At 45.6% G+C, this 13,314-nt stretch overlaps 1 protein-coding gene across 12 annotated transcripts in view; it reads right to left on the bottom strand.

Annotated features, from left to right (window-relative positions):
• The window catches only part of LOC111250466 (cell adhesion molecule Dscam1-like), a 306,297-nt gene that overhangs the window by 9,299 nt on the left and 283,684 nt on the right, over positions 1–13,314 (bottom strand). For all 12 annotated transcript variants that reach the window (XM_086988683.1, XM_086988682.1, XM_086988680.1 and 9 more), the window contains 3 exons: positions 12,572–12,710; positions 6,653–6,873; positions 6,289–6,433 (listed from right to left, as the gene is read on the bottom strand). In XM_086988683.1, coding sequence (XP_086844809.1) covers positions 6,289–6,433; positions 6,653–6,873; positions 12,572–12,710 — 505 coding nt within the window. The remainder of the gene's footprint in view (positions 1–6,288; positions 6,434–6,652; positions 6,874–12,571; positions 12,711–13,314) is intronic.

Below are 13,314 nucleotides of genomic sequence, written 5' to 3' on the forward strand. Positions count from 1 at the left end.
AAAACCTATTCGGAAGTGTTTCCATAAACATATAGCGAACAGCTGCATATCATTCGTATAGCCAATGACTACCAGATCTAGCTACGACCCTCGAAGATCGCAGCCGCCATATTGTCGGCACGTGTAATTGGAACATCGTTACTTTCACTCACAGACAAATACCTACATGCAACCATACGTTATCCAAAATGGGCAACGAGCCTCAAAAATAGTAAAAGGCACTGCAAGATTTTCACCAGCGCTTGGCTTACCAAAAAAGAAATCGACTGGTTTGTAGCCATAACTACGCAGCTACGGCTGAAACATCTAGTTAACCAGTTCATGCAGTCGATGCTAGATGATTTGGCAGTTTACTACGGTTTACCCTGCTGTTGTCAGAGGGCTGTTCGCTTGCCTACCATCGCAGTCTTGCCTCAGATTGCGCTTCATTGGCTCAGATCCGCCCGTACGGGCATTGGCACGTCAAGCTCGATCGTATGACAAACGCTGCTACCAAGGCGGGGTGGAAGAAAAATTCTTCATTTATTGCACCCTCTGAAAATGAGATTCAGCAAGAAAAACTACGAGGTAGTCGGCAGGGAAAAACATCGAGGAACACGTCGGACGAATCTCGACGAGCTCGGCGTCCGCCTATCCGCTCTGCTCTGATCTCTGGCGCGTCTGCGGCTGGTAAATTACCTTCCAGGTGTATCACCCCGGCACTACCAGCGCCCTCAACGGCGCTTCCCTCTTCATGGGTTTCCACCAGCTGCAGTCAGCCCCATTCTGTTTCTGCTGTTAGCTCGATTAGGAACTCCTATCATATATGACAGGGCAGTTTTCCCCAGCCCCCCCCCCCCTTTTTTTTCTAATTTAACCTTCGCCTTCTTCATGCCATTCTGGAAATCTTGCCGTAACCTTGTAGCGTCATCGTTTGCTGCTGCCAAACACCGAAAAGGCTCACCCGTCTACAGCAAAATAAGTGGAAAGCGGTTGAAAAATACACTGCAGCCATTTCCACCTATACGATACTCGAAACCTAGGTCTCGTCTACTTCCTCCACCCAACCTAATTCTTTTAGATAATTCAACCCTGTAAAAATATCGCCCACCCCACGATTCCTTTCTTATTCAGTGAGCACCACGATAGCACGACACTCGCTTTAGACGCTATAGGCTGGTTGTGTTAGTTATGCAATCAACGCACGTCTTTTCTTTTCTTTAAATATCTTTTTTAAACAGTTGAACTTCAAGGTACAGTGCCGATGCTAACCTGAAGTATAATGTTGGAACAATGGGGCACTGGGTATCTTTTTTCAGCTGGAGCCTACCGCAGCAAGGAGCCAACCTAATTTTACCATCTTCGCTACTATCAGTTCTGACAGTTAGCAGTTTTCGATCTTTTGTATCCTGCCGCCAAGTGCTGCTGTCACTGCTGCTTGGTATCGATTCCTTTAAGCTGTTAGAACCCGGGCCCCTATATAATTTTGTATTGTACTGTGCCGAGGGTAACTAGGTCCACTGAGGATTCCATCGATAGAGTCGAACCGGCAAATACTTAGAGTAGAATTGCATACAATAGCTATTCATAGGCTAGGGACTGGAGTAAGCCAGCCGAGAAAGTTTCACTACCAAGACAACCATTACCATCACCCAACTTCTCTACTAGGCACTCTTTATTTCAAAGTGTTCAAAGTAGATCCTCTTTTGCACATGGGTGGTAAGTATACACGGACGAACATATGGGCTCAGTGGGGGCAGTGGCGTCAGAAGTTCGTTAATTGAGTTCGTGTCTTCTGCCACGTACCCAGTGTGGCGGAGTACGGTCAACTACGTTTGACGGGGCAGTAGTTATGTTAACATACTTATGATACAGACTATGTGGGGGAAGCAGCATTAGGTCAAGCAATGGCTAACCGCGGTCAGCCTTAGCAAACAAAATTGGAGCAATTTTAGCTTTATGAGGAAAATTTAAGGCCAATTGCATTTAAGAAAACTAAATAACAGATCTTATCAAAGGAAAGTAGCACTAACGCATTATCTCCCTTCTGCTCCCCCACTATCTCTCGCCTGCTCCCAATTACGAAACTATGACTTTGGTTCCGTTCTCTCTCGTTGACTCTAAATGTGAAGCTTCTCATTCCTGGTAGCAAAATTACCGACCGATCATCACTTTACCGGTCAGTGATGTCATTGTCGCCCATTTCATTGCTCCTATTTATTGGAGGAAATAGCTGGGAAACTCCCGATCTGTATCAGCGTTCTGCTACCTCCACTTTGATATTGCCGTCAATCGGCTCCAATCATCCCTCCACACTCATTCTTTATCCCGCAGCAGCAGCGCATTTATCCCATTTTAACCCTTTACAACCTTCCTATTCATTAACAAATAACTACTTACTAATCACACTTGCATCATTCTTATCGCCACCTTGAAACGCGCCCCAATGGAGTTCAACGAAGCACGGCTGGTTCCCCTTCCGTTGCAGTTTCCCCTGCACCGCGTTCCTTTACCAGTCCATCACCTCCTTCCGTCACACATCGTATCGATCCCAACCATCAACGCAGTGCTCCGCCTTCCATTATCCCGTTTCCTCTAACCTTACAGTTAGAAATGAAAATGGTAAGGGTGCCGTGAGCGCTGTTTCATCATGAATCAGCACGCAATGGGAACGCTAACTCTATGCGTTCATCGCTCGTCAATCGTTACCCTACTTAAGGAGGGTTTTGCCTCGGACTATCTCGGGCCAATAGCCTTTGGCGAAAATACTGAAAAAAGAAGAACCTTTAGCGGAAGGGCTTTGGGCGTAGGCGTTCATGCTGATAATGGAAGGCCTTTCGTACTATTGTTTGTTTCTTTCTATTATTGCTGTGGCTGGTGTTCGGTTTTTTATGGCGCCCAGCTCTGTTCCCGGTTATTTTACAGGACTATTCGTTCCTTCTCCGTTCAGCTTCCTGCGCATGGCCCTTTTCGTCTCACTGCCTAATTTGTTAATTCCTCTAATTGTATTATAGGGGAATAATGAAAAAGGAAGTCAGAGAAACATCGGTGCAAATGAACGCAAAGGTTGTCCACTGCAAGACAAGTCTCCATTGCAATGCAATAATGCAAAGAAATCTGTATACTTGGCACTAGAGGCGCGTAGAAATGCAGTGAAAATTGCATTCACTTCCAGGCATCGCCTCCTTCTTCGTCAGTTTGCTAATTCTGTAGCCGTACTGTGCGCATTATTGGCCATTGTCCTGCAGCGAGTGGTAGCGTGCTTTAAGGCTTTTTCCTTCCATGCGCTCACAGTTAAGGTGTTTGTGATAATAAGTTCACTCACGAAATTGGAGATACGTATGAGTACAATGAAAATACAGGACAATAAGAAAAGCACAAACCTATTTATGTGTCTGATTGCGCTACAATAGTCTCTGGGCTTCCGTGTCCTGACATACATAGGTGCAATAACGAGACGGACGCGTAGTTCACATCTATGCCTGCCGGCTTTCTGGAACTAACCTTACGCGTGCCTCCTTCTGCTCGGCTGTTGCCAGCGCTAGTTGTATTCGGATCTCGCGGCACAGTCCTCTTTTTCCTCTTTTCCATCTATAGCTTTTCCTTTTCATCATCACTCACAATTTCCTTCACGGGACGCACCAACGCCGGATTTTCTCGGCAAGACTATGGGGGCGTATGTCTATGACGAACGAGCCACGAAAAGATTGCTCAATGGTTGCCCCCAGCAGAAGAGGAGGATCTGCAGCGGAAGCAACATCGTCGGAATTGGTATGAGGCTCACGGTGAGAAGAACGCTCGCAACCAGTACGATACGGTGAGGGCGGGCAAAGCGCCAGCAATAAAAAATGCACCGCGTGCATTCCGCTCCAGATTGCCCCACGGGAGGGCCATTGCTGGCGGAGTTCCTCACAGTGAAGCCTTTGCTTGTTCCCAGTTGCCTTTTTATTCTTCGTTTTCTATCAATATAAATCAGGATACGCCAGTCAACTTGGCCAAAACAAAGTGAGAAGCGACGTCGAGGCAAGGTCTACAGAATATGCCCGGCCAATACTAGGGATAAAAGAATACAGCCGCTGCCAAACAGTGCGAACTTTCCGAACGAGAACTATGGGAACTTTCCGAACGAGAACTATGGGAACTCCTTTTGTGGGAGTATAGGTCCGAGTATCTGTGCGTGTATGTATGTGCAAGTAAGCACGGGTTCCAAAACTAGATAGTCAGGATTCGAACCGACAGAGCAGTATTGACGGAGTTAGTCGTGGCAGTGGGTGTGGTGGCAATGGGTCTGATCGAACAGTACTCGTAACATAGCGTCCTTATTGAACGTTACAATGGCCGGCGTCTATTCGTGTTGCTATCGCTACTACAAGCGATGACGTTTAGTGAGGGAAACACGGCGAAGGATAAAAAGGCGGTAGGCGTGTTAAAACAAAGGAATTATTGTCGTCATGATAGATATTGTTATTTTTGTCAAAAACTTTCGCTAGTAAGCACAAGCAACAGAACGGACACTGACCTAGTTCCTAAAGGTCATCCCGACGAACTATTTTATATAGAAGTTTTATACATTTTCACCCATGGACAAACACATGTGCGTGGTTTAGCATTGACACGAGCGGTTGTAAGTAGACTAAGGCTTATATGCGCCTGTCCATAAGAGTATCACTGACCTAATATGCCGTCGTGGGCTAGGATTAATCATTCTAAAGAACACTTGAAATTTCGTCTTCCATTCAGGATAGCTGACCTACTGACGCCAGTTGCACTAATGAAGTCACTAGCACAATTGATGATAACACCAACTTAAGACCAGTTCCAGTAACGTACAATTTAAAATTGAAATTTAATACTATAGAATATACTTTTTAGGTAAAAATACCTATACACATAAGGCTAAGCAATGATGTTGGATAACCGGGTGTTGTTTATGGCGTTTTGTCGATATAATACCGTTATTATAGCTAGACTCACACGGTTTACTACTAAGTGGACAGCCGGCTGCTCTATATTTTGTAAGTATCACGGCAGCTTTGCTACGTTTGACCCATGCATCGTACTGGTTTGCGTTTCGGGTATTTTGATACGTGCACCGCGCACCGCTAAACACGTACATATATGTACCCACACGCAGGTTGTTAGACTAGACACGGACGAAGCGCGTTTGCAGCGCTTGCGATTAGGATACCTCTATATATACAACACTACTGCATTCTGCAAAACACGTTGAAGGGCCATCAGTTGTAGAAGTTGTTCGTTACCTATCAACTAAAATCAAGTTGGACTTGCTAACATTTGCTGAAGATGAGCTAAAGGTTGCTGATGGCGTACAGACTTTACAATCACCTTTAAGCATTCCAATATCACATGGACTCTCTAGCCAACTCATTGACATTCAGAATATGCATGATATGCTTACGATAAGAACCCTGGAAAACTCAGTTACATGCGACTAGCTTAGGAGTGACTAATCTTCCTCACGGTGTGCCTCACTAAATGAATCTAATACTATGACTAAAGTTAACGGTGTTAGTAAAACTAACACCGCTCATAGATGGATGCCAAAGACAAGATAGAGAGAGCAGTCATACGGACATTAACTCCGCTTGTGCTTTTCGTCCAAGCGTCACTTCCAAGTTTCCCCTTCATTTTCTAGTGCTCTATTGCACGGACTGTGTCCACCCCTTCAGGCGAAGAAGTCCACTGCTTTCTGCCCTGCAGAGCAATTCCACTTGTAAAACCCCAGCCAATTAGGAAGCAAGCAGTCAACCTCGGCTTCGGTCGGCTTCTAATCCTCGCGACCTGACTTTAAAGCGAGGCGAAACCGATCTGGACACCACAACAGCGGAAGTTCAATGCACACCAAACTAGCTAGCTAACTACGAAGAACGGAATTGAAAAGCAGGCAGTCGCTGTTAAAGAGTCTTTAGCCTAAAAAGCGCTACCAGCAGATTCGCGGTCGTAAAGGCTCAACCTCTTCACCTCGGAGCAGCCTTTACCCAAGGCTTTGAAGCGAGTGCAGCAAGTTTTTCTCGTCTTCTGCCCAAAGCGTACAAGCGGAGGGGGGGGGGATCTAAAAAAAGCGAGCATCGCTAAACTTTCCAGGTTTTGGTAAGGCTGTTGGACAAACTCGAGGGAACTCCAGTGGATGGCTATAGAAAGTAGTCATATCAGATATTGTATTGATTTGATAGTTACAGCGACGGTAAAGCGGCACTGGTGAAGGGGAAATGAGAACAAAAAGAAAGATGAGGAGGCTCTTAAGCTACGCAAGCGCTTTCCCTCTTTTCTATCAGTACAGCGACCCACCTTCAAGATCCTCTTCAAACAGATCCTGGTCGAACGACCGACCTAGCGATAAAGGGCGATACTTCTGTTTCGGGGTTTGACCCATCGCTGTGCGGTCTAACGTGGCTGAGGATGACACTCCATTGCAGTAACCTTGTTGCACAGCCTGTGAAACAGACAAAAGACGCACAGACGCATCATAAACACTAACGAAGGCCTTGTATTGAGCGGGTCTCCTTGTTTTTATTGAGCTAAGGGGCCACCTATTGTCGATAAGCAAAGACATTTAAAACCTGCTCGTCTTGTTAGGTTTGCCCTTCCTTGTTCCTTTATAAATTGTTAAAACAAATGAAGATCAATCCGGTCAAAAACAACTGAGTCTCACCCTGATTCGATGAGGTACCTCGTAGGTGTGTTCTTTGTTCTTCGCGACCCTTCTCAAGGTCTCAGCTACCATGTCACCTTTGAAATTGAACGCTTCAGCTGCTTGTTGTGCTGCATATGGGCAATATAAAGTCTCGTGATCATTATTGTACATGATATCGTTAACAGGATCTTTCGAGCATTTCCCGTATGTGTTCATTGACAAATCCTCACGTGACTGACCTATGATAAAAGAATAGTAAACGACGAACGTAAGCTTCAATACGAAGCGCTAAAGTAATAACATATGCATCTAAACATTTACGTACGTAATAATCTAACAACTGTTAGTTCGAACAATTCTCAATTTCAACTTCTCAGTTTTGATCGATCACTAGTTCATCGTTACTCGAACTCAGATTTAAGAAATCTATGAAGATATTCTTTCCACCGGGAAGTCATTCAGCAAAAGAACGGTTCGCCGCGAAGTCCCAAAACCCGACGGAACTCAAGCTGGCTGTTCGATCGAATGCCGCTGCTTGCAACGTCTTCTAGGCCTGCTTATTGCCTGGCAATGATAGTCTTCAAGGCAGTGGAGTCACTTTTCTCATCAGCCCTCTCATCTTTTTGTCCTGGCCTTCGCTCTAACCATTTCTGTCTCTATTTTGCCTTCCCGTCGTATTTCTCAGGCCGCGTTCTCTGGAGCACATCGGTGGCCCTCGGAGCATCCTCAGAAGAAGTAATGGTAGAAGGACGCACAGCGTCGCGGTAAGCTCAGGCTACGCTGGCTCCCCAAGTATCTGCAAGAGCTCTGTCGGTGGCGGGTGGCACAGATATCAATCATGCACTAGGGCCAAGCGGGTGCTTGCGTCTCAACTCGAACGACGGCGGCCTACATAGCTAGTATTCTTCTACTGCATATTTCTACTAACTATAGCCATGGCCTACTCATGGTAGACTACACAAACCGGTAGGCTGACTGGCTGGCTGCTCCTTTGCTTTTACCATTGGCCTTCGACAGGCCACAAAGAAAAGCGGGTTGGGCTTTGTCCTGTTTCCTTCCGCCTGCAAACGCACCTTCGACAACTACCCTTAGCCTTACCACCGCCGCCAGGACCTGATTATGACAAGACCGGCGCTTTGCCGAGTTAGGCTGGATTGGGCCGGTTGGCGTTGAACTAGGCTATTCTTCTCTTGGAAGGGAAGACGATATACAACCCACTATTCCACTTTCTTCTATCTCCCTTACCTTCCTTGCCTATTTACTCAGGTTCCATTGCCTTTTTCATAGTACTTCTCGCTGTACTTCCTCCTTTCCCTTTGCGATTCAGCCGTTCTGCTTCGGCTTGGATGGGTGAGTGGCTCTGTGGAAACGTTGCCCCTATGGCCAGTTCCGTGAAGTATGGGCAGCCGTTGCCCTCGCTACCAACGTCCGCTCTTGATGCGACGGTGACGTGCACAGCTTCTCAGCTGCTACTGCTATTGCTTTTCTGACGTACTTCCTTTCGCCCTATTTTCTTAGACCTTTGGATGTTTCCATCCTTTCGTCTACTGCTATTTTGCCGCATTTCATCCTGTTTTTCTTCGTCTTCGGCTGGAGCTTGGCTCGTCATCACTTGAACGTATATATCTGTTTTATCTATCACTTTTTATCTCCTGTGTCCTTCTCATTTTTTTTTTAAAGCTAGAGGCAGGAGCAGGTAGGGACAAGCACGCAGGATTCTCTGACCACGACAGACGCGGCCTAACAAAACCTCACCCCTTAACCATCACTTCAACCTTTAGAGGGTAGAGTCCGGTATGGGATGCACATCCTTAAGTCTTGTCGTAGCAAGGGCTTAGTTGGTTGTTTCTTCTACTTGCGGGTTCCTAAGGGGCAATAAGCCAGCGGCGTCCTCCTTGTCGGCTTCTCAACGGGCGGCGTCCTCCTTGTCGGCTTCTCAACGGGCGGCCTGACATTCGTTACGGCAATAATAACAATCATAAAAACAACAATACCATCCTCCAAAAGCGGCAGCCGCCTCCTGCGTCTATCTTATCTGACAGACTGTTCCCAGCCTGATTGTTCTACTTGTGCAGGGACGAATGGCATTAGCTGAACGAATCCCTATGCGTCGGGGAGCTGCACCTTATTGAGAAAATCAGGCAAATACGAAAAGTGCATGCCAGGTAGGTTAACGTGTGCGGCAATCGGTTGGCTCGTTCGATTTCGCCTGTTGTGTAAGTATGCTTGTGAAGGTGTACTTTACCGCCCGTATCTACGACCCCGCGTAGGTCCATCTGTCTATAAAGAGTGGAAAATACTGCGATACACGTCAGCCGAATAAAAAAGGTGTAAATAGTCCCACTTCCAGACTCAAACCTGGACCCGAACCCCTGGCCACGTTACCGACGCCAAAGAACTATACTTGTTCCAATACTGCTGTTGTTGTCAATGGGCTTCACCACTCACAACTGCCTGTAGTCTTCCATAGATGTCAGACCGCAACCACCACGAACAGTCAGGGGCCTGAAGTTCAGCCAATGCGACACAACACAAATTGGGGGACGAACAGGGCAGGTGTATACACCCTGATGTCGCCATTTTTTATTATTCCTCTTTTTGGATAGAATAAATTGGTTTCTAGCCGGAACGCAATGCCGACGGGGGCAGAAGCCAGACGGGTCATGGCCATATGGGCGGTTCGGGCGACTAGCGGCAAAAGTAGCGGCGCAGACGCGCAGGGCGACCAAACAAATCAACTAACGGAAAAGGAAAAAAGGGATGAAAGAGGAAAAATTGTAGAAAGAACCCAAAAAACAGCAACCGTGGCAAAAGAAAAAGAGGTCCAAAAAGCTGAAAATAAACCCGAGCTCCCGGTAGCAGAAGGAGTCCAGCGATAGCCATCGGGTACTGTTCGAGGGGCACCGCAGGCGATAACAACAGAACCTAACGACAGGCCGGGGGAAGCACAGGAAAATTCGACAAGTGACACGGTAGACTTGCTAGCGAGGAACAGGCTACCAGAACCATTACAACAAGACACGTTTAAATGGTGGACAGAAGAAACTGCAATGTAACGCTCACGAACGAAACAGCTCCATCTCGGCACTCTTGCTAGCAATGTAGTTTAGTGGCTTTCTACAGTCTTCCCGATATACACACCGTCTTCCTATATCTAGCTCCTTTCAGCTAGCCGCTTCCGTTTACTCTCTGGCTGATACAACAACGACAAGTTCATCCCAGTCGATTTATCGTTACGGACATTTCGCAAGTGTATAGGACAAGTCGGTGCCTTCACAGTAGCACACACAGCTATGGATGTAACAGCAAGGCATTTTATGACTTCCTTTTATCTTTCGCCCCTAGCCCCTGTTCCTGTGTGCCGCACCTACTGTCCATAGGCCCAAGGCGCTCTTTGCTGGACAAACAAATAGACAAATGCATACAACTACGTAGACATACGATACTTGTACACAAATAGATTGAACGTTTGGTGCTGCCAGGAGATAGAAATAGCGAAAGAATGCTGACTAGCGGAAGGCAAATAATTGTTGGCTGCAAGGAAGCAAACCATAAGTCTATAGTAACTGGATGATTATGTTAATTGCATTATGTAGTATTTTAATATACAGCTTTTTGTGATACAAAAAATCAATGCTAGTACACGTCATTTTACGGGTCAATTTAATTTCGTTTCGTGCCTCTAAGCACTGATATGTTCCACGAGCGAAGCTTACGCTTCGACATTTGCATTCAAATAGGCAGACTATAGATCCAGTATGAGCCTAACGTAAAAAAATCCTTTCTCAGGTTGTGACCACTACAGACGGCATGAAGTCGTCACTGTAAAGTAAGTAGTTTTACGTATTTATGCGGACAATCAACGTATTATCAACGGAACTGATATTGACTGAGCGCTAAGTTCCGGTACATCAACTTATAGTAACAGTGACGTTAGGCACGCTAGAGACCATGCACATTTAAAGTTATGCGGGATCTAGAGACGACAAAGCAATGATGACCATAGCAACTCTGATAAGATCGTTGTAAGCTAAAAAAAAACAAGCAGTTCTGTCTAATATTAACTGTTCAATCTATCGTCAGTATTACTCTTAATTAAAGCTACTACAAATGCTATAAAAGGCATATTAATTATTGAGGTCTGTCTCCAACGGTCTCGTTCAACGGGAAGGTCACATGGACACCTGCAACACCAACGTGTTTTACCAACGTGTGTGAAAAGTGACGGATATTTATTGTATAGCCCATTTCGTTGACTTCATAACGATGCAGTGGGTCATTCCTGCTGATACCTGCATATATACGGGATTTAATAAGCTTAATGTGTGCGTCAATTTTCCTATATATATATATATATATATATGTATTGCGCGAGTAGAGTTCACAACTATGTTAATAGATGGCACTTGTGATCGAATGTATTTAATATCATGTGAAAGAAACAAACGACGCTATAGACTACTGCATTGATCTATATAATTTGACAAAATATACACATTCGGTCTTTCAATGTTATTTGTCTCCTTTCTGTTTGAGCAACTCTGCCTCCAACGGCAGCGGAGCTAGAGCAAGAGCTTTCGTCTGTTTTCCTTCGTTGTTGCGTGGACGGCGTAACTAACAGCGCGGCGACCTGGGAATAGGCGGCATCATTTGTCGATAAGCAGTCAAGATTCGATTCAGTGAGCTATCGAATCGCATCGCTGAACGGGACCGAAGAAAGGAGCATGATGTGAATGACGGTTTGAGACCCTCTGGCCGTGGATCCGCTATGGAGCTAACGCAGACGTGTATGGGCGAAGATGACATTCAGTTGCTCGCTTCCTCGCCGTCGTCGATCTGGTTACACTAAGCAGAACACAGTCATGCCACGCTGTGTCCCATTTCGTCTCACGTTTCTCCCGAGGGGCCTGTGCATAGCGTAGCCCCACGCCTAAATGCTCTTCATGTTCTGACTTGCTTAGTGCGCCACTACGGGCCTTGGGGCCTGACTGCAAGTGGTTTGTACAGCCAACTGTCCGCGCACAGGCTTCAGTCGTAGAGATATACACATTGTACTGACTCCGTGAACAAGCGCTGTTTGCTTGATGAGAGCATTCAAGGTAACGCTTTTCACATGGAAATCGTGTGCATCGCCAGAGCCGCCGCTACTGTTGCCGTTCGAGCACCGTAAGTGCGCGGGGCCGAGCCCCTGAGGTCCATGGTCCTATGAGGCCGCGGCCTAACTGGCAAAGCTCTGCTGACGCCGGTTGTTTAAAAAGAGTTTGGAGCTGGGTTACTTGCGAATCGGAGCAGTCCTTTGAATCTGACAGTGAACGCCTGGTTCGCGAGGCTCACTGTCGTTAACAAACCTTTTTCCTCGGCATCGTCTTACCCAGTGCTTTTTAGCTTTCCAATAGGTCTTTTCTTTGACGTCTTTCTCTACACGACTCTGCAGAGGATCGCTTCGAGTTCGTGTTCTCCGAAACATATATTTATACTGTAGTGGCACTTATTGCGTCTCATGAACTCACCGCTTCTATCCACTGTTGTAACCACAGGCTATCCGTTGATATATTTACTATGACAACAAATGCGAAATATTCAAAAGGACACCAAGGCAAACGCCTTCTAATGTACGAAGCATTATTTCTATTAAAATCGCCGTGACATCATCCTGACACCACCGCCGGAGGTTCGATACACACAGCTATCTTGAATGTTTTTCTAAGCGAAAACCACACTAGATCTTCACTCTCCATAGCTGAGCCCCCCTATTCAACAACTACTTAGAATGCATTCTGTTCACAATTTACTCATATAACTTTTTACACACAGCATTTCAGTGGAACGTGCTCTGTCTCGCAAGATAGAACGTGTTGGGAGCCACGTTAAATCGACGTTAACGGACATCGTATTTTTCTGTCAGCAAAAAGATGGATGAAGAATATGAACACTTACAAATGTCGTTACTATGGCCATGCGGATGACCGCGTCGATTCCGCATGAAGAGAAGGGAAACGGCTGAGATGAGCAGTATGACGACGGTCGCGGCGCACAATACAGGAACTAGAACGGCTGGATCGCGAAGCATTGATACCTGCAGTGGCGATGGTAATAAAAAAAAATTGCAGGAAAATAGGTTAGAGAAATCATAACACGCATAAATAGCTATGGCCAACTGTAGACAGCACAGTCTTGCGTGTATATGTATACTCATATTATATACTCATAGCATATTAATTTCCCATAAGTCGATTCTGTAGACATACTACGTTCAATTATGGTATGTTACCTGTTGTTATAAAGCTAATTTATTAAAGCCCCAGGAATAATCTAGGAGACCATTGCTATTAGTTAAAACTTTATCGTGATACAAAAGAAGGTTCTATTAAGGTGTTAAGATGGGAACATATGCAACGATGGGCAGCTTCTTAGAAGTAAATTGTTTTAAGTATTCACCTAAATCCTTTACTCAGACTTCATGGAAGCGAGATAAGATTCCTTAATATTCTATTAAGGTGAAGTTGTTTGCAACTTTTTGTTACCTTCTAATTTCGATGCAACATGACGTCGGAGAAGACTATCTGGGTTGCTATATTTTACAAGTTTTCTAACGGTTGAAAAACATTGTACTTGGTGCAGCACAGAAGAGCAAACAGCAATCTATGTCACCTTGTAGCGCAGGCAAGATATTGATAGAA

The sequence above is a fragment of the Varroa destructor genome, unplaced genomic scaffold (genome assembly GCF_002443255.2).
Source record: "Varroa destructor unplaced genomic scaffold, Vdes_3.0 BEIS01000004.1, whole genome shotgun sequence".
NCBI lineage: Eukaryota > Metazoa > Arthropoda > Arachnida > Mesostigmata > Varroidae > Varroa > Varroa destructor.